Below are 18,733 nucleotides of genomic sequence, written 5' to 3'. Positions count from 1 at the left end.
CCGGTTCCAGGTACCCGCTTCCTAAAATATTAAAATTTTGTTATTTAGAAATAAAAAATAAAACATTGTCAAAACACTAAATAAATAAGCAAGAATACAAATTATACAGAATAATGGTTACAAATATTGTTTAACAATTACAAACCATAATAGACTAATAGAAAATGTTCAAAGTTTAACGATTACATACTATAATGGTAAATGTTCAAAGTTTAACAATTACATACTATGAATCAAAGTGAACACACAATTTGAAAAAATACGAATCATTTTATATGAAGAATTTAGATGAAGAATGAAGATGACGACGTGCTTTCAAGATGTAAACCTAATATAAAATTGGTATTAGAAAATAATAATATTTTTTTATTGAGAAATACCGGGTACCCGGCGGGTAACGGTTCCGAAAAATTGAGAATCGGAACCAGAACCATTCTCAATCGGTTCCGTGTTTTAGGAATCGGAACCGGAACCACTCATATCGGTTCCGGTTCCGGAACCGATGGTTCCAAGGCGGTTCCGATTCCGTAGCCGGGTACTTGGTTTCGCTGCTAATACAGATGGTGCTGAAGGTATTGTTAAAAAAATAAATGAAAAAAATAAAATGACAAAAATATCTCTTTAACCTAACGGTGTTGTGTTACAAAGAAGGATTACTTTCGAAGCAAAATGCAAACCCCAAGGACCGTTACCATATTTCTTGAAGTTTATGGATGTTTTTGGTAGTTTTGTATAAGCCACAGGGGTAAAAATTGTAGTTTACTAGTAAGTGAGCCTTATCCTAGTCAAACCCTCGTTCGTCCGGTCCCTCAATTATTTTTGACCAGGGATCATCCACCCATTCTGGCTAAGGCTCTAATACGTGTCAATCCCTCATTGGCTACTTAACTGTCTATGGATAGCTTTGTTGTTGGGTGGTTTTCACTGGCAAGAACCGAAAACCAAAATCACATACCAAACTTCCATGGCCAAAGAGAGCTGGACCATGGCTGTCTGTGATTCCTGCAAAACCTCGCCGGCGAGCCTCTTCTGTAGAGCCGACTCCGCCTTCCTCTGTATAACTTGCGACGGCAAGATACACGCCGCCAACAAGCTCGCTTCTCGCCACGCGCGCGTGTGGATGTGTGAGGTCTGTGAGCAGGCTCCGGCGAGCGTCACATGCAAGGCCGACGCGGCTGCCCTCTGTGTTACCTGTGACCGTGATATCCACTCTGCCAATCCCCTCGCTCGCCGCCACGAACGGTTTCCCGTCGTTCCGTTTTATGATCCCGCCACTACTGTGTCGAAGCTTGGCGGTGGAGGTGGTAACAGCGATCACCATTACCTCTTGGATTTCGATGTGAACGTCGCCGGGACAGAAGCTGAGGAAGCCGAGGCTGCCTCGTGGCTACTTCCGACTCCGAATCCAAATCTCAACAAAATCGCTGATGGATCTGATGATGATAATAATGTCAAGGTTACGGAATCGGAATCGGGATACTTGTTCAACGAGATCGATCCGTATATTGATATAGATCTGAAAACGCCAAATCAAAAGCCTAATCAGATCCTTCATCGATACAATTCCCCAACAGATGGAGTCGTTCCGGTACAGAACAAGAACAATAATCAGCATTACCAAATACCACCACATGGACATGTTTCTTCAGATGTAGTCGAAGGATTACCGGCTTATGACATCGATTACACCGGATCTAAGCCTTTCATGTACAATTTCACTTCTCAAACCATCAGCCAAAGCGTAAGTTCAATCTAAATACTTTCAAATCTTCCTAAACTACTTTAATTTCATTGAACAAATAACTAATTAGTCATGAGATGTTCATCATTAGGTATCATCATCTTCACTAGAAATCGAAGTAGGCGTGGTCCCGGACCACAAAGCCGCCATGGCAGATGTATCAAACAACCACCACCACCACCACCAATCATCAGCGGAGGTCTATCCAAGTCCTGTGATGGGATTCGATCGAGAAGCCAGGGTTTTAAGATACAAAGAAAAGAGAAAGAACAGGAAGTTCGAGAAGACGATTCGATATGCTTCAAGGAAGGCTTACGCAGAGACGAGACCCAGAATCAAAGGAAGATTTGCCAAGCGAACTGAGATCGACGTCGAAGCTGACGATGCTTTCATCTCACCGGATTACTCGTCATACGGCGTCGTTCCATCCTTCTAATTAATAATTATGTATTTTTAATCACTGCATGTGTGTTTTTAATTACCCCATGTGTGTTTTTTAATCAATCCATGTGTACATATTAGGTGTACCGTTTAATCTCGATCGTTAACCGTTGATTTGCCTTTCATTAATCATTATATTCTTAAATATTCCAAGTAATTTTAAACAAAAGTATATCTTAACCGAAAGTATCTTATGTTTTATAATTTACTAGTAGTGTATCCGCGCAATGCGACATGAGCTGTAAATGTAAACAATTTTGAAGATTTACTGGTTTTGTTTGTGGAGATTTTAAGGATGATATATTCACACTTAGGAGGTCGTTTACTTGAATGCTTACAGCCAAGATTTAAGAATATATCTTACTTTACTGGGTAAATTGTAGTCCATCAAAATGGTATCATATGTAACAATTTACCAGGTAAGCCCTTACTGAGTAAAACCCTTCATCTTTACCGAGTCGTCACTCTCACTTATCAAGTAAAAATTTACGTCCTTATCGTCACTTTTACTGGGTAAGACTCTTCATCTTTTTCATCACTCTTATTGGATAAAACTTTCCATCTTTATCACTCTTATCGGATAAGATTATCGGTCCTTATAATGTTCATTCGGTAAGGTTAATGATATGGTAAATGCTTATCAAGTAAACGTTTAGTAAATGATCCCTTAAGATTTACATATTGATACGTTTTCAATAAATAAGAGTTATGGTTCTAATTGTAGCCGATCGACGAAAAATTGTTAAAATAAAATAATATTTAAACAGATCCAATCTAATCTAATTACTATTAAAGTACAAAAAGAACTTATTTTATGTAATATTTGTATTTTGCATCTTGGTGTATAAAAATGGTTGAAATTATTCGGTGATTGATCAAAATATTGGATAAAACCAAAAACCAATTTAACCCTTCGTTGTTACTGATCGACCGTGTAAATCTAGTTGGATTATGTTGAATAAAAAAAATCGTATACAATAAACAACTGAATTAGATCAACTAATCTAAGGGGTGGTTTGGTAAATACATAATGATATGGTGAAGAATGATTAAGAGACTTTTATATGATTTAGTGTAGAATAAAAAAAAGATTGTTTGATAAATGTTCTAAATACAATGTCTGAATGACGTAAAAATTGTCGTTTTAACCCTCTATATAATTTAAAATTTAATGAACGATGACCAGTTGATAAATGTTCTAAATTAATAAATTACCTTACAAATATAAATCATTTTGCAAAATAGCATACATCAATCAAAACATTTATATAATTTACTGGTTGTATGTACAAATGGTATTGCATTCCCAAATGAACAATGAAAATAATGGCCATGGATGCAAAAAAAGAGAAAAGTATGCTAGAATTTATATGATAGGACTTTGCTACCCATTTGATTATGCTTGAATTTTTTGCCTTCTGGAATTTGTTATACTATGGTCACAACAACATTTCAATACAGTTAGAACACAACATAAAAACTTGGGGTTGTATATCAAGCGTTGGGTTTCGGTGAGAAGGAGAGCAAAACGTAAGAAATGATCTTCACGCTTGGATACACATTAGAATGAGATGCACCAGATCAATCCCCGAATCAAGCGCGATTTTCTTGGGTGGGTTTGAGATTAAAGGTGATCAATGGTTCATATTCCTTCTTACGTTTCTCACCTTAAATCTTCTTCTCACACGATCATTCGCATGTATATCAAACACTTATCACGTAAATGTTTACCGACAATAGTCACCGCCCTCGGTTACCTTATCAGGTAACATTTCCGGCAATCAAAGTGGATTGGTACTTACTTGGTACGCGCTTACCAGATAAGAGTCAACACCCTCATTTACCGCATAAAATTCTCGATTCTTGTTATGTATGCTCAACCGGTAAGATAATTGACTTGGTAAACGCTTATTCATAAGTGTTTAGTAAACGATCCCTTAGACAAAGCTATAAATATCATCACCAAAGCAATATAAAATAAAATGGAGCGCATATGTATCATCCCAAACCCCACCACAAGAAACATTACAGCTTCCGGGCGAAACACAGTTAATCTAGAGCATAAAGCCCTGCCAACTCAATCCACATTGCATGCTACACAATTCTAACTTCCAATTATCCAACACTTGCAGGTTCAATTAATGAAATTCTTTCCACAAGACTTACACTATTTATGATCAATTTACCAAAACCTAAACATTTCATGTATGTTTATCCTTCATATCATATCAAAACCCCAACTTCTAAATATAATCGTTCTTTGACCTTCTTAAAGAAAGTCAACTGTTTGATTCTGAATAAGGACTGCAGAAACCTAATGAAAGATTACAAGAATAGGTCTTGTTGGGGGGGGGGTTGTATATATATATATATATATATATGTGTGTGTGTGTGTGTGTGTGTGTGTGTGAAGATTCAAATGAGATACGTAAAATATTTGAACCTGATAGATTTGAACCTGATATATTGAAAGAAGAAATTTTTTACAATCTGAATAAGCAACAACTACTCATATCGACTCTCACAATTTTATCAATACATCTAACAAAGCTAGCTCTACAATAGTACAATGTAAGAAAGCAAATCAGAATAGCAATTCCTAAATTTATCATGTTCGCGGTATCAAATTGTACATCACAGTTGGGAAATTTATCATGCAAGAAAATCTGAAAGGATCTTCACTACCATCCCTACAAACTGCACTATGTTGTTTGTTTGGTATCCAAATCCTCTCAGAAAAGGGCCTTCATGTACTTACTGTAAACTTCTAGAGAGAATGTTATTGAACTTGGAAACCATTGGTATTTCAACTAAGTTCAGTCCTAGGGTAAACACCAACCTCTAGGAGGCATGAAAGGATTACTCACTTTTACAAGACGAGGATCCTTTGAGAGCTCCGGACAAGAGTCCATGTGTTTCTTCAAGTCTAAGTCTAGGTACTCAAAGACCAAATACAGACGTTTGTCATTGTGCACGACATCATGTAACCTGTCACCAAACATATATCATTCAATAAATAATCTATTGGCAGCAGATATACTAAAAAAACACATGATGTATGAACTTTTATCAATTTAAGTTACATCTATAATAAATTATCTAACCCTAAGCAAATTTTTGAATTAAGAACAGACACAGGTTTTGGTTGGGAGAAGGTAAGGAAGGCTTGAGAGTGCCAAGAGCAGCAACTGGCCATCCCTGTACCAAGTCTTGAGTGTTCTCTTTTAATTTAAACTAAGAGGCTGTTTACCTACATGCTTACCCGGTAAGTGCTTAACTTTAGGAGTCAACACTATAATTTATTTTATTGGGTAATATTGTAATACATCAAAAAGTCTCCTATGCAACAATTTACCAGGTAAGCGCTTACCCAGGTAAGAGTCGTCACCCTCACTTACCGGGTAAGACTCTCCATCCTTATCATTGCTCTTACCGGGTAAGATTCTTGGCCCTTGCCATGTTCATCCGATGAGAAAAATTACCCGGTAAGTGCTTACCGATAAAATTTTAACACTATTATTTACTTACTGGATACGATTTTAATCCATCAAAATGACATTGTATGCAACAATTCACCTGGTAAGCGCTTACCGTGGTAAGAGTCATCGCCCTCATTTACCGGGTAAGACTCTTAGTCCTTACCATATTAATCCAGTGAGGTAATGTGACTTGGTAAGCACTTACCCGGGTAAGTGTTTGGTAAACGGCCCCTAAGACTTCATAACTTGAAACTTCAAACATCCATGTTTCGGGTGGACATATACATGTTCTTGATCTTAGTAGAGGCTTAAGGTATATTGACATCCACAATTATAGAAGCAGAGTCACAGATCGTTGAAAAGCTATATGAAGTTTCATATATATAATCGAGTAAAACTAATAGAAACATTGGTTCTCATTTTAAGTTCTTCTTTAATATGACACAAAATTTGACCTCTAAGCATTAAAATCCAATTGTCTATCTACGCAAGCAATAAACTTACTTATTGCAGAAGTAGAATTACAGTCTTAACAATTGCAAACATTAATTGCAATGTTCTTTCTTTTGAGAATAGTGGAGAGTGAAAGCCATTCAGGTAGAAAGCAAACAGGAATGATGGAGCCTAAAAGAGAAATGTTGGAGAGTGAAGCATATATAGATTGAAAGGAAACATTGTCAGATCAAATTATCAGATGGCCTTTGTCAATGATAGATTTTTACACAATAACAGAGAAAGAAATTGGAGGTCTTATATAGGGCCACTAATCCAATCTCAAATAAAAGATTTCATAGACCTTGGGTTTTGGCTACTTATTGCGGTAAAATTACATATTTGAAAACAAGCATCCCAATTTCCACTTCATTTCTTGTAAGTCATATATATAAGAGCATGCACCATCTATTGAAACCCAAATATCAGAGGCCTAGATGCCAAATAAAATAGCTGGTTATTGCTTAACTAAATTCATAAGACTGTCCTAACATTCAAATATACCTAACAATGTTTTCATGTTCCATCTCTTTCAACATCGAGATTTCTCTTGTAGTTGTGCTTGGAACTCCCTCATCTTTTTGCTCCAGACGAATCTTCTTCAAAGCAATAGTTTTATTGGTTATTCTATCACACCATATGTTCCTTCACCAATCTTCTCAATCTTTTCATACTGCAATAGGGTCGAAATATTACCTACAGAGTGACTCCTTCCACGATCCAATATATCATCCAAGTATTAACATTGACACTTAAATGCTAATACTGCAGGATTTTTTTGGTGAATTTCTTGCAATACTCAGTAACATTCTATTAAATTAGTTTAGAGAGGGAGAGGAGAAGCAAATGTACCTTGGTCCTTGTGGAAGGACATTTTGAAGCCAACCTATTACGAATATGTAGAGATGCAGCAACCTTTAAAAACATTTTGAAGCCAACTTGTTTGAAACATTGATCAACAATGGATAATGAAGAATGTAAAAATCCAAACTTGGTCCTGTTCATTAAACAGTTGAAATATCTTATCTGTATTAACAGCCCTCATACGGCCATATCTTTAAATAAAAAGATCATATACAATCCCCAATCCTTGACAATCTTCCATTGCCAGACATGATAAAGATTCTTTGTCCAAGAAGCCAATCAGTTGCTATTTCTAATCAGAGATCCACATAAACATGTATAAAACCCATACTTAAAAGATGTATTGAACGAACAGACTGAATAGAGAATTAATCAACAAACTCAAACCCTAAACTTCCAGATATAACAACGAAAACGACGATAACAATCCAAAATCCATCCAAATGCAATATGTAGTGTTCAATTAGAAAGTACATAAATTAAATTAATCACCTTTCTCTTATTTGTTCAAGTTCCATTATTTTAGTGCATTTTTAATTTGTGTCATGCACACAGGGAATACTGCTACCTCAACCAAGAAGAGATCCAGAGGAAGAGCAAGAGAAGTACAATTATGGATATACAAGTGCAGATAATGACTGTAAGTCAAGCATTTTATCCAACCTGTTGTTTGCAAGACCTTGACTGAGCACAGTCCATGACAATACATTTTTCCTAGGCATCTATTCAAAGACTTCGATTAAATTCTCTATGGAGCCACAATTTTGCATAAAAAACTAATAAAGCAGTTCCAAGTGTTACTGTAAGTGTCAATTTCTTCTTCCATATATAGAAATGCACCCATTTACCAGTTGCTGGAAACCATCACAGCAGCCAGTAGCTGAAAGGGAGGTTTCGAATAGAACCTCGTACTCTTCTGAACACACAGCACCTAACAGGAAACCATCTTCTGAACACACAGCCATATTTCTAAATAACAGGACCAACTTAAGTGACATTTGAGAAGTTGAAAATCTTTGTGACTGAAAATCTCAATGATAAAGTTGTGTTGCTTTCCTGTCAAATCTTAACTGGAAATTTGAAAGTAAACATTTCCCTTGTTCACTTATTAAGAAATATGAAGCAAAGACCATTATGCACAATTAACACATTGCATCAGCAGCCAGTAAATGTAAACAGGTTATATGTTAATGTAAACATTAAGAACTACAGATAATGTAGTTAAAACATAGCTGTAAGATTATGTAGTTAAAAAATGCAGCTTCTAGTAATTGAAATTAATGCTGCAGTCTCAAAAGTCTATGTATTTTAGCCAAGAAAAATAAAAATAAATCCTATAAGTCATGGGTTCGAATCTGTATGCAAGGGAAAGAAAGACTGCATACAAAATCTACAACTATGTTTTACTAATTGAGAATTAATGTTGCAACTATGTTTTAGTAAACCTAAAATGTCATGGGTTCAAATCTGTATAAACATTGCTGGTGATCAAATTATGGAAGCCAAGAATCGAAACATTTTCAGCTAAGAAAGTATGTATATATACCTGACCTGTGATGACTGCGAGCTGATTGGACTTTTCCTGCAAAACAAAGTAACTCCAGTTATTTGCTTTCATTATTTAATAGTTAGAACAATGTATTCATGTAAGGACACAGGTCCAACTGAATTGAAAAGCCAAACTGATATGATTCTAATAAAAAAACAGCAGGCACAAAATCTCAGAAAGTAAAATCATATATTGAATTGGAATGCTTCCTGCCTACTTGCTTCCTGCCTTGTTGTAAGACGTGCACTCATTTACAATGGTTTTAAGATATCCTCTTGTCATGTTCATTGCTAAGGTAAAGTTGACTCAATATTTAGTAAACAACCCCTTAATTTCTAGAATAAATCTGGCTTCTACAAACAATTCCTTTATTATTTACAACGCATAACTGTTAGTTGTCTTAGTATTTTACACAAAGCATATTATAACGAAAAAGGAACTTTCATGGACATAATCGAGGTGTTGAGGAATTTCACCTACACTTTTCTGCTTAATGACATTTGTAGTAATATAATTCTGCTTAATAAAATGTCTTAGTGCGCATGGTGTTTCTATGTTCCGTTTTATGCTAAAAAAATTTGAGCTTTGATCCCACTTATTATGAATGGATACATCATTTAGACGCGTGGTTCAGTGACATATTCTAGATCCTAAACAAAGTGAACCTTTTCACTGATTTGCAGGATCTTTTTCGTTTAACAGGTGTTGAATGAATATTTCTAGACATCATGAAAGCTATGCGAATAGATCATCACATGAAATTTAGTAGCTTATATCGATCATTTACACCAATTTATCATACAACAGGGTAAACAACACCGAGAATATTACCTAGTTAGAAGCAAGACAAGGTTCAAGTATGTTACCCGGTAACTAAGAAGGATAATGCTTACCTGGTTCTATCTACGAGAGGTTTAATATACATGTAAATCTGTTCGCCTCCCCTTTCTAGAACTTCATGGTATTGATTAATCGATCTAGAAATGGAAAAGATGCATCTTAAAACAAACCAGAAACTTGTTTATGATCATGCAACTACTAGATGCAAAGCCATGGTAGCAGAGCAACACCAAGGCATCATCACCTGGTCATAGTTATTTGTTGCTTCCATGTTTTGAGTTTTCATAGTAGTTATGCTTATGGGATTATAAAGCAACTTTTCTTAACTTTAGATTAGAGGGGTTAGCCAGGCCAAGGATAATGCAACACCAGGACAACTCTCAAAGACCCCAATAGCAAAGCTATTGTGATAAATTTTTCTCAATAAAAAACCAATGGCCCACATATAAGATATTAAACTGATAAGAACAAATACTACATTTGATCTTAGCCAAAAGGCCGAGAAAGGTATGCTTTTTCTCTTCTTGGGCCTTGGTTTTTATAGTTCATCATCTGGCCTTTGTATCCTTCACTCGGCCGATATGGAACTTTTAGCGACTATTTTTACACACGGTCTCCATTCCCCATCTTATGTGACCTATTTACTTAACTGATCCATGGCTTTTTTTAAACAACTGAAAACTTCTGCAACATGATTAGATGAAGTCCATATGATATGTTGAGTTACCATTTATATATGTTACTTAAGGGGCTGTTTACTTAAGTCCAAATAATCGACCTCTAGATCGGAAGGGAATAGTACTTAACGATACTCAAGTACGACAGTTGGATCAAACTCTTGATTTTTGTTCAAAACCCCACAAAAGATAATGTCTGTCTAGCACCCCCCCCCCCGCCTAACCGGAGTGAAGATTCAAATAAATATTTTTCTGAAAAAATATTAGTCGTACCTTTGGGCTGTTGGCTTTCCAGGTGAGTTGCAACCGCCTAAATCGTTCGAGTTAGTCTCAGTCAGTGGAGAAACCCGCATAGAAGCAATACAATTTAGACCTGCTATACCAACCAAAAAGTTAATTTGGTTTTGACAGATTTGGTGATTTGAGTGTTTCAACAACAGGCAGCAGGCACATGCCATCACTGTTTTGTCCAACATATAATAGCTGCTATCATGATCATTTTTAGAGGGATGCTGAGAATAAGGGTTAGTAATAATGAGCAAACAGCGTGTATGTCCATTGTTAACCATGGATGTGCACTTTACTATAACTGCTGCACTTATCTGTGTAAACCTTGAGCAATGTAAATCAAAAGAGACAAGGTGCAATTGATGAAGACGGACATGATTAGACCCAAATACTTTAATACAGACAAGATATAAACATTTTCTGATCCAGCTTCTGGAATAAAGCTATCAAGCAATCGATCGAAAACTGCAGAATGTATGATTAAGGGATCAAAACTGTAATCCTTTACACACACAGAAACACACAGTGATAGTGATGATTGTGATCTATGTGAGAAGAATTTTGAGATTGTTTAGCACCTAATCATTTAACGACATATAAGCTTCAAATATCCATTCAAGGTATAACCAAAATCTGAAAAACACAGCCTGATATCTCTATCCAAACCCAAACCCAAACCTTGCAATGCTTTAAAAAACTCTTGTGCAAATAACTGTGAAATAGCTGTCTTGAGCAATTAAGACCAAAAACTAACACAGTGATATACTTTTACAATCAACAGCTAAAACAATCAAGACTGATACCACTGTGCAATATAGATGAAAAACAGTCAGCGATTTAAGTGAAGTCTGATTGATGCTTAGCTCCTGTCTTAAACAGAATTGTCTGTCTTTGAAAAGTGCATTTTTGCATCAAAATGGTTTGAAAAGCAACAGCTTTTCTTGTTTGGATTGAGGTGGAAAGTGGACAAAAAAAGAGGGGTGCGATTAAATCTTTATACAGAAGCCAATTGATCCACTCATCAAAAACTTCCACAGTCTTTTGCCATTCAAAATCAGATGGGTTGAAGATATATGGAACAAGTAACCATGAAACAGCACCTCCTTGAGTACAGAAATTAAATTAAACATGAATAGAAAACGAATATGAACTTGTAAACTACAATCTTTTCCAGTCGTTGCGATTACCTCCTCTAGATTCTGGATTGACACTGATGGATTGAAGAACATGTCAAATATATATGCATCTCTAGTCGATATCATCTCAATCGAATTAAACGATTTCATCGAATTGGGTTAGGGGCGATAAAAATGGGGTTGGGTTTAGGGTCAATCGAATTAAACGATTGGGTTAGGGGTGATAAAAATGGGATTGGGTTTAGGGTTGGCGATAAAAATGGGGTAAGGATAGTACGTTTTTAAGAGTTTTAAGGGATTTTAAGAGTTTTAAGAGATTTTAATAGTTTTAGCCAAATGTTTTATAAAATAGTATAGATTGTTGCTATGTTTGCTGCCCATTACAAAAATCAACCAGGTTCAAATCCAAGTAGGAATAAAAATTCTTTTGTGCCCACGGAGGTTCAAATGAGGTGACTTCGAGCTATTTGCAAAGCATGTGGTTTTCCTGGGATTAATCGGCTCGCATAACGGGTTGGATATCCAGGTTAATAAAAAAAAATTAACAAGAAAACCAAAAGAAAATTCCGTGAAATTCGGCCCAAAACATGTCAGGCGTAAGAAGTAATATTGCGTTTTGCTCAAAAATTAAAGTTGATTCCGTTTATAAAAAAATTTATCGTATCAAATCTACACAATTGAATTTTTCTCGTCCCTAGGTTAAACCGTGACTTTACAGGCTTTTGATCGACCTTAAAGGTACATCCGCTCTGAAAAATTCCTGGGTCTGCCATTGTCTAAATGGTATCTGGTTGAGCTTTGAATTAATCATGTGTTCAATAATCAAGCAATATAGTGTGTATTTTGACTCGATGTTCAAGATTATGGAAAAGGTTGTGTTTTTAAATGGGATCAATTGTAAGTAAAATTAAATGAAACACAACTGCAAGATGACATAAAATTAGTGATGGATTAGTTTAATATCGTAACAAAAGTTGTGTTGCCACGTGATTCTTCTATTCATAAATCCGAATTGGTATTTGGCTGGGACCAAAATTTGAAATGTAATGCCCGTGAATCGTAAATGAGAGTACTTACAAAATATATAAGAATGAAGTCCTTAAAAGGAATGAAAAAAAAGTACATGTTCAAAAAAAAAGAACTAAATGTTGCGCTAGTTGTGTGTAAGATGGTATAATCTTGACAAGCCTTCATTTGTCTATTGATCAACGATGAGACTTGGTCATGAAGCGGTGCAAATACGGCAAATAGGGATGTAATTCATGTTAGAATTAAACCGTACTATATCAAAATCAAACCAAGAACGAAATATTAAAATAATTGAATAAAAAATTAAACCATTCTAAATTAATTCGGTTCGAATCAATAAATACTTGAATTTGTTTTAATATGAAAAACATACAGATTAAATAATGTTTCAGATTAAAAAAATAAAAGCAAAAACGTTATGGTTTTTGATGTTCCAGAAATTAATCAATCAAACACAATTATTAAGAACTCGAACAAGATCAACAATGGCAGTATTATGAATTAGTAGAGAGAGAAAGTTCTTCAAAGACTTTTGTATTGATCTTCAAAGATTACAATGCTTCAAATGAAAATGTTACACTAAAATAAAGATACTTATACTATTTATACTAAGGAAAATACAAAGGGAAACTACAATGCTTGAATACAAGTTTAAAGCATAAAGCATTGAACCCAACATTCTCCCCCTTTAGATTCAAACTCTAGAAATTAAAAATCTTGAACGTCTAAAACCCAGATGTGTCTCAAACCTTCTAATAGCATTCATGTACTCAATCTTCTCATCAAACAACTCCAGAACTTTAACTAGTAAGAATCTTTCTCTCAAATTCATCTTGTTAGACCCTGACGCTTTGTCATCTTGAACTTTCTTTAACTCGAGTTGCTTCCTGATAATCTTGATTGTTCCATCACTGTACTTCTTAACTTCACTAAACCTAAGAAACCTTTTGGAACCCTCAGAGTTTTCATAGATAACACCCAACTCCGGATCTTCAAGAATCATGTATAGAGGATAACCATCAACGTCTTTTAAATCTTCATTCGGCTTCTTCAGATTGACATGCTTTTGACTACTTTCATATCCCATCTGAACATCTATAACAGAAGGCAGTTTGGTCTGACACTTGAGAAATCTTTTTATGGCTTCTAATCCCCCGATGATTCCTTCCCATCTGACAGTCTGGTTTCTGAAATCATGATACATATACTCTAAGTCTTCCAAGTAGATATTTGGAAAATCAGCTTCACTAAAGTACCATTCTCTACCTTCTTGCCTTGTGACATAGAAAACTGGATACCAAACTCTTACAAGTCTTCTAGCTTCCACCTTCTTTATCGAGACAATCTGGTGCTTTGTTCGCACAAAGTAAATGGGTTGCCGTTTAGCTTTCAGGAAGTACTTATACTCTTTGCAATATTCAATGGTTTCTTTTCGAATATCCAAAACTTTATCAGCACTTAGAGCTTTCAAATGACGAACAAATATGTCAGTGTATATGTCTTTAAAATAAGACTCTCTTATTCTAACTCTGTCCTACCCTGGAGTTTCTAGCTTTTCAGCGATAGGCACATACCTTCTTGAAGATTGAGCATTTGTAGTGTGAGGTATAGAAGATGTACTAGGAGCACTAGATGGTTCTGCGAAGAATGGTTCAAGATCTTCTTTCGAATCGATCGAAAAAGGAAAACTTGTTTGATCATCATCTATGTCTACTTCAAAGTCAAACAACAATTCATCTGAATCAACAACATCTTCTCCTTCTGATTCAATATTGAAATCCTGACCTCCACCTACTTCATCAACAAACACATCATTAGTTCCAACATTAGCTGACAAACTTAGTAACCTTTTTGTTTCTATAGTGGAGACCTTCGGCTTTTCAACCATCGGCTCAATATCTGGGTTTACATACATTGTCCTTCAGCTCTACTCCCTGTAATCCTAAAGACTCGACCACTCTTTATCTCTTGTACTCCTATCATGGTGATCAGGATCGTCCTGGTCATTATGCCTTCTTTTACGAGTAGTGGCCTGAGTTTTCATGAAGTTTCCAGAATAGAAACATGTTCAGTAAGTGCATTAAGAAATTTTGTAGGTTTTCGGAAGAAGAGAAAATTATTGAACCAAGCTTTGACAAGCTCGAGATAACAACGCTCTGGAAGTTATGAAACTCTGAGGCTCTAAGGGTTTCGGTTTCTTCAATTAATTGCCTTAGCATAACAACCAATTTTGCATCCGCCGAGTCCATGTTTGGTTGAGAAATCATCTTTTGCATACAACATGGACTTCAGACCATCCACCGAGAAGTTTTGTTCTTGTTTCGGTTGGGATTGAGGTGATGGCGGTGGAGCACGAATTTATTCTTCAGAAGCTGGTTGCTTTCTCTTCAACAAACTCTTACGACCCCTTATTTCTTCCATCAAAGTATCTTGAACAGCCTTTAGGGCGCCGTTCAGAAATTCTCGACACAAAGTCGGGTAAGGTAACTCCTAGATCACATAGATTTCCAGTTGAAACAACAGTTGAATAAACTGTCGTGTCTACGTTCAGCGTTGGAATAACATTAGAGCTGGTAGGACTTATGACAAGTCCTCATAGAAAGTCATCAGGTGACTCTACTCTTGTCGTTCTGGCATGTTCAATAAGAACAACAAGTTTAGGAATAGATGCTCGAATATTATGTGTTTATAAAGTGTATAAGGGCTCTAAACTTGACGTGATATTCAAAGAATTCGTAGACTGGGGCAGTTGTCTACTTGTTTCAATATCTAATTCTTTCGAGTGAGGAATAGATTTATTTTGTGCAATATTCCCAGAAGAAAGTGAAACTGATACCCGTTGAGAGGCATCAGAGTGACTTGGAGGGTGTGTAAGTGCATAGGTGGGTGAATTATATCTTCTTCAATATCAACATTCAATGAATGAATGTCAATAGTAGATGTGGCTACCCGTCTTCTCCTATAAGTTTTCGAGAGGAACTACCACTTGTTCTTCCGTTCCCGTCACACATTCACCATTGTTTTTTCCTTCCTAATCGCTCAACCTCTCTGTATTTTCAACTAGAGCTCCCTCATCCATCCTTAAACCTTCTAAAGTATTGCCAATCTCTGCCTCATAATCAAAATTCGGAATAGCATCATCAAAAGTAAATTGCATTGGTTGATGCTCTTCAATGTTTATCTGTTAAGCATCAACCGAATTTTTATCATTGTCATCATCATTATCATCATCTGAGTCATTATCAGCAGCAATTGACTTATCTTCAGCTTGACCATCATCATTATCATCATCATCAGACTCAGTGTCTACCGAACTTGAAGTAGTTGAGGAAGCACTGCTTTTGGAAATTGCCTAATCAGAGTTTCTCCCCACCAAGCCCCTCGTAAATACATTTTCTCTCTGCTCACAACCCTGTTCAAATACCCTGTGTAAATGACCGCTCATATAGACTTAGACCCTCGCTACACTCAACTAAGGCATGGGTTGGTCCCTAGGTAAGTCCCTCCGGCTCTGGGTGGACTGTATGAACTATCACTCTCCTATACTCTATCACATATTGAGAACTCTGGTCGGCATAGGCAAACAGTTCATCTGGAGTATTCATTATTGAATCAATATCTTCAACTTCAGAATGAGGTCAAAGGAACTTCCTTTCATATTCTAAGTTGTCTGTCAAGTCTTGAAGGTATTTATTTGTTAGACAACTTAATCGATCTGATGATCAGCTACAAAAATCTCTGGAATGCAATAAACTTTCTTGCTCTTGAGGCAAACTTCTTAGCGTGAACCAACTCTACTAGTTCATTCCAAATGAACTATTATGAAGCCACAGTGCCTGGTGAACACTATGTCATGGAAGAATTTAAGAAACGCTATGTTGGAACTATCAACGCCAGCAGTCTTCGAAGTAAGGCATCTGTTCAAGATTGAGAACAGAAGATGCCATACATATGGTAGGAACTTGTTAAACTATGACGAATGGTTAAGGATTCCAAAATATTCCAACTTCTTTATATCAACACAAATTTCTTCATCTGAAACAAACTCTTCAAATTCTTCTCTTCCAGGTATAGAGTTTGGTTTGGCAGGTTTAGAATTCTCCACAATCTTTTCAGTGTTAGCCTGCTCAGAAAATGATCCACATGGCCTTCATAGTAGAACTGGTTTCCGTCTTTTATGTAAGATAATGTATACCAGAACTACTGGAGATAGACGAGTGGAACATCTGCAGTTGTAGTTAAAGCATAGGCTATAGGATGTCCTTTGAGAATTTTCAGGATGATTGGGTATTCCGCTGACATTTTTGGGTTTAAGTGGTGGTCATTGGGTTTAAGATCAAAATATAAAGCTTTAGAAAAAATTGTTTGTAACAACCCACTTTCCACGTTTGCATATAAACATGTATTTCATATATAAGAAATACAATAACACAACTTTGCTCCCAACAGTACAAGAAGCTATATTACATAATTTACAACTCAAAAATTCCAAAAATAACATTCTTGTACACCACTTGTATAAATAACAAGCAATCCAAAAATCCATAAGATAATAAGTTGATCTTCATAGAGCAGTTAAGCATAATAGAACAATAATCACATTTGCCCCTTCCCTTTATCCCTGGACAAAGCCTGACCTGCAATGCATATTTTTAAAACACAAAATGATGATTAGACCATAAGGTCTAGTGAGAAAACCCCTTCTTTGCAATTACAGGGTGAAGATCACCAAAACCTGTTATAAAAATCACATTTGAACATCCAACAACTTTGATAAAGTATAACTCCAGTAATACAACAAACTGCAAGTTACAAATACATTTCTTACCGCACAGAAAATATAACCACTCAGGTCCTTATTGACATTCGGTACATACTTCTCAAAGATCTTAAATCTCATAAAGATCAGAGCTTATAAACTCAACTTTCAAAAGCATATAGAGAAATACCATCAACCATAGCTCTTGGTTATTAACTAAAGCTTTTTTAGAATAAGAAATGTTTTGAACTTATAAGAAAATTGAATTGAATAATAACCAAAGACCCTCCGGGTTTTTTTTCAAATCTTTACTCTTTTGCGCAGTCAAAACATAATATCCGATATCCCAAAAACATTTGAAACACGGGCAATTAATGCCTCCGGCTATAATCCATTTCCCCCTTGTCAATAACATCATTGTTATCATTTCAATAAGAGCAATGTTTCTAAGTCTTCATGTCACAAAGAAATGTTAACTCAGAATTATCTCATCTTTTGAATGTGACAACAAGACCTACAATAGTAACAGATCTCACAATTGCCACCCTTATCCAAAGTACACCTCTCCTTGATATGCCACCCTTATCCCATGGTACACCTCTTCTTGATATGCCACCTTTATCCCATGGTACATCTCTCCTTGATATGTCACCCTTGTTTCCTCATTAAATACAGATAAATCTGTTGTTTTAGCCAATAACGGCCTCAAAAACAGTTTCATATTAGAAACTTTATCTCAAGAACTTTCACAGTTCTAAACTCAATTCCAGTGTTATCTCAAAATAACTTTCAAAAATAGTTTACTCTTCTCAACAGTTTTTGAATATAACAGTACATTTCTCAATTTAAAAACAACATTTGAAGGATACATAATGGTAATATTAGTCCTCATTAGACAACACTTGGCTGGGCATGATTTCACCGGACAACATTAAATCCGGACAACACTCACCGAACAACACTTGGGTGATAAGACACCCTCACCGGTCAATACTATGATCGATGAATATCCTCAACGCTCAACACTATGACCGATAACATTCTCACCGGTCGGTTACTACTTGGGTGATAAGATGCCCAATCCGGATAACACCCTGTCCGATAAAGGTCCTCACTGGACAAAGCTTTGTCCGGTAAAGGTCCTCACCGAACAACACATAAAAACACAAATATTCTTGCCGATCAAGGCATGTGCGATAAGGGTCCCTCATCGGACAACACAGTGTCCGATAAGAGTCCTTATCGAACCATGCATAAAAACTTAAGAACATATACAATGTATCTATAACAGATATGTTCACAAACTTTTAACAACATGGAAACCAATATTTTAACAGTAGTAATATATTTGAATTCAAAGACTGCTGTAAAAACTCACCTTATGCAAATTTTGAAGATGAAATCACATAGAATCAGTTTTCAACTTGATCACAACTTC

At 35.9% G+C, this 18,733-nt stretch overlaps 1 protein-coding gene and 1 pseudogene across 1 annotated transcript; one reads left to right on the top strand and one right to left on the bottom strand.

Moving 5' to 3' along the window:
- Positions 1-964: 964 nt before the first annotated feature.
- Positions 965-2,327, top strand: LOC112529347 (zinc finger protein CONSTANS-LIKE 4-like). The gene is made up of 2 exons (XM_025140586.1): positions 965-1,741; positions 1,833-2,327. The coding sequence occupies exons 1-2, from the start codon at positions 965-967 to the stop codon at positions 2,175-2,177; spliced, it is 1,122 nt and encodes a 373-aa protein (XP_024996354.1). The 3' UTR covers positions 2,178-2,327.
- A 7,415-nt stretch (positions 2,328-9,742) lies between these two features.
- LOC112499746 lies at positions 9,743-9,917 on the bottom strand (annotated as a pseudogene).
- Positions 9,918-18,733: the final 8,816 nt, after the last annotated feature.

The sequence above is a fragment of the Cynara cardunculus genome (assembly GCF_001531365.2).
Source record: "Cynara cardunculus var. scolymus isolate 2C chromosome LG 16, CcrdV1, whole genome shotgun sequence".
Classification (NCBI taxonomy): Eukaryota; Viridiplantae; Streptophyta; class Magnoliopsida; order Asterales; family Asteraceae; genus Cynara; species Cynara cardunculus.
This window is presented reverse-complemented; position numbering and strand designations above follow the sequence as displayed.

Excerpts from the sequence above, each read along its gene's own strand:
- LOC112529347 (XM_025140586.1), top strand. The coding sequence starts at position 965 with ATGGCCAAAGAGAGCTGGACCATGGCTGTCTGTGATTCCTGCAAAACC. Across the intron at positions 1,742-1,832 it reads CTCAAACCATCAGCCAAAGC|GTATCATCATCTTCACTAGA; the intron begins GTAAGTTCAATC and ends GTTCATCATTAG.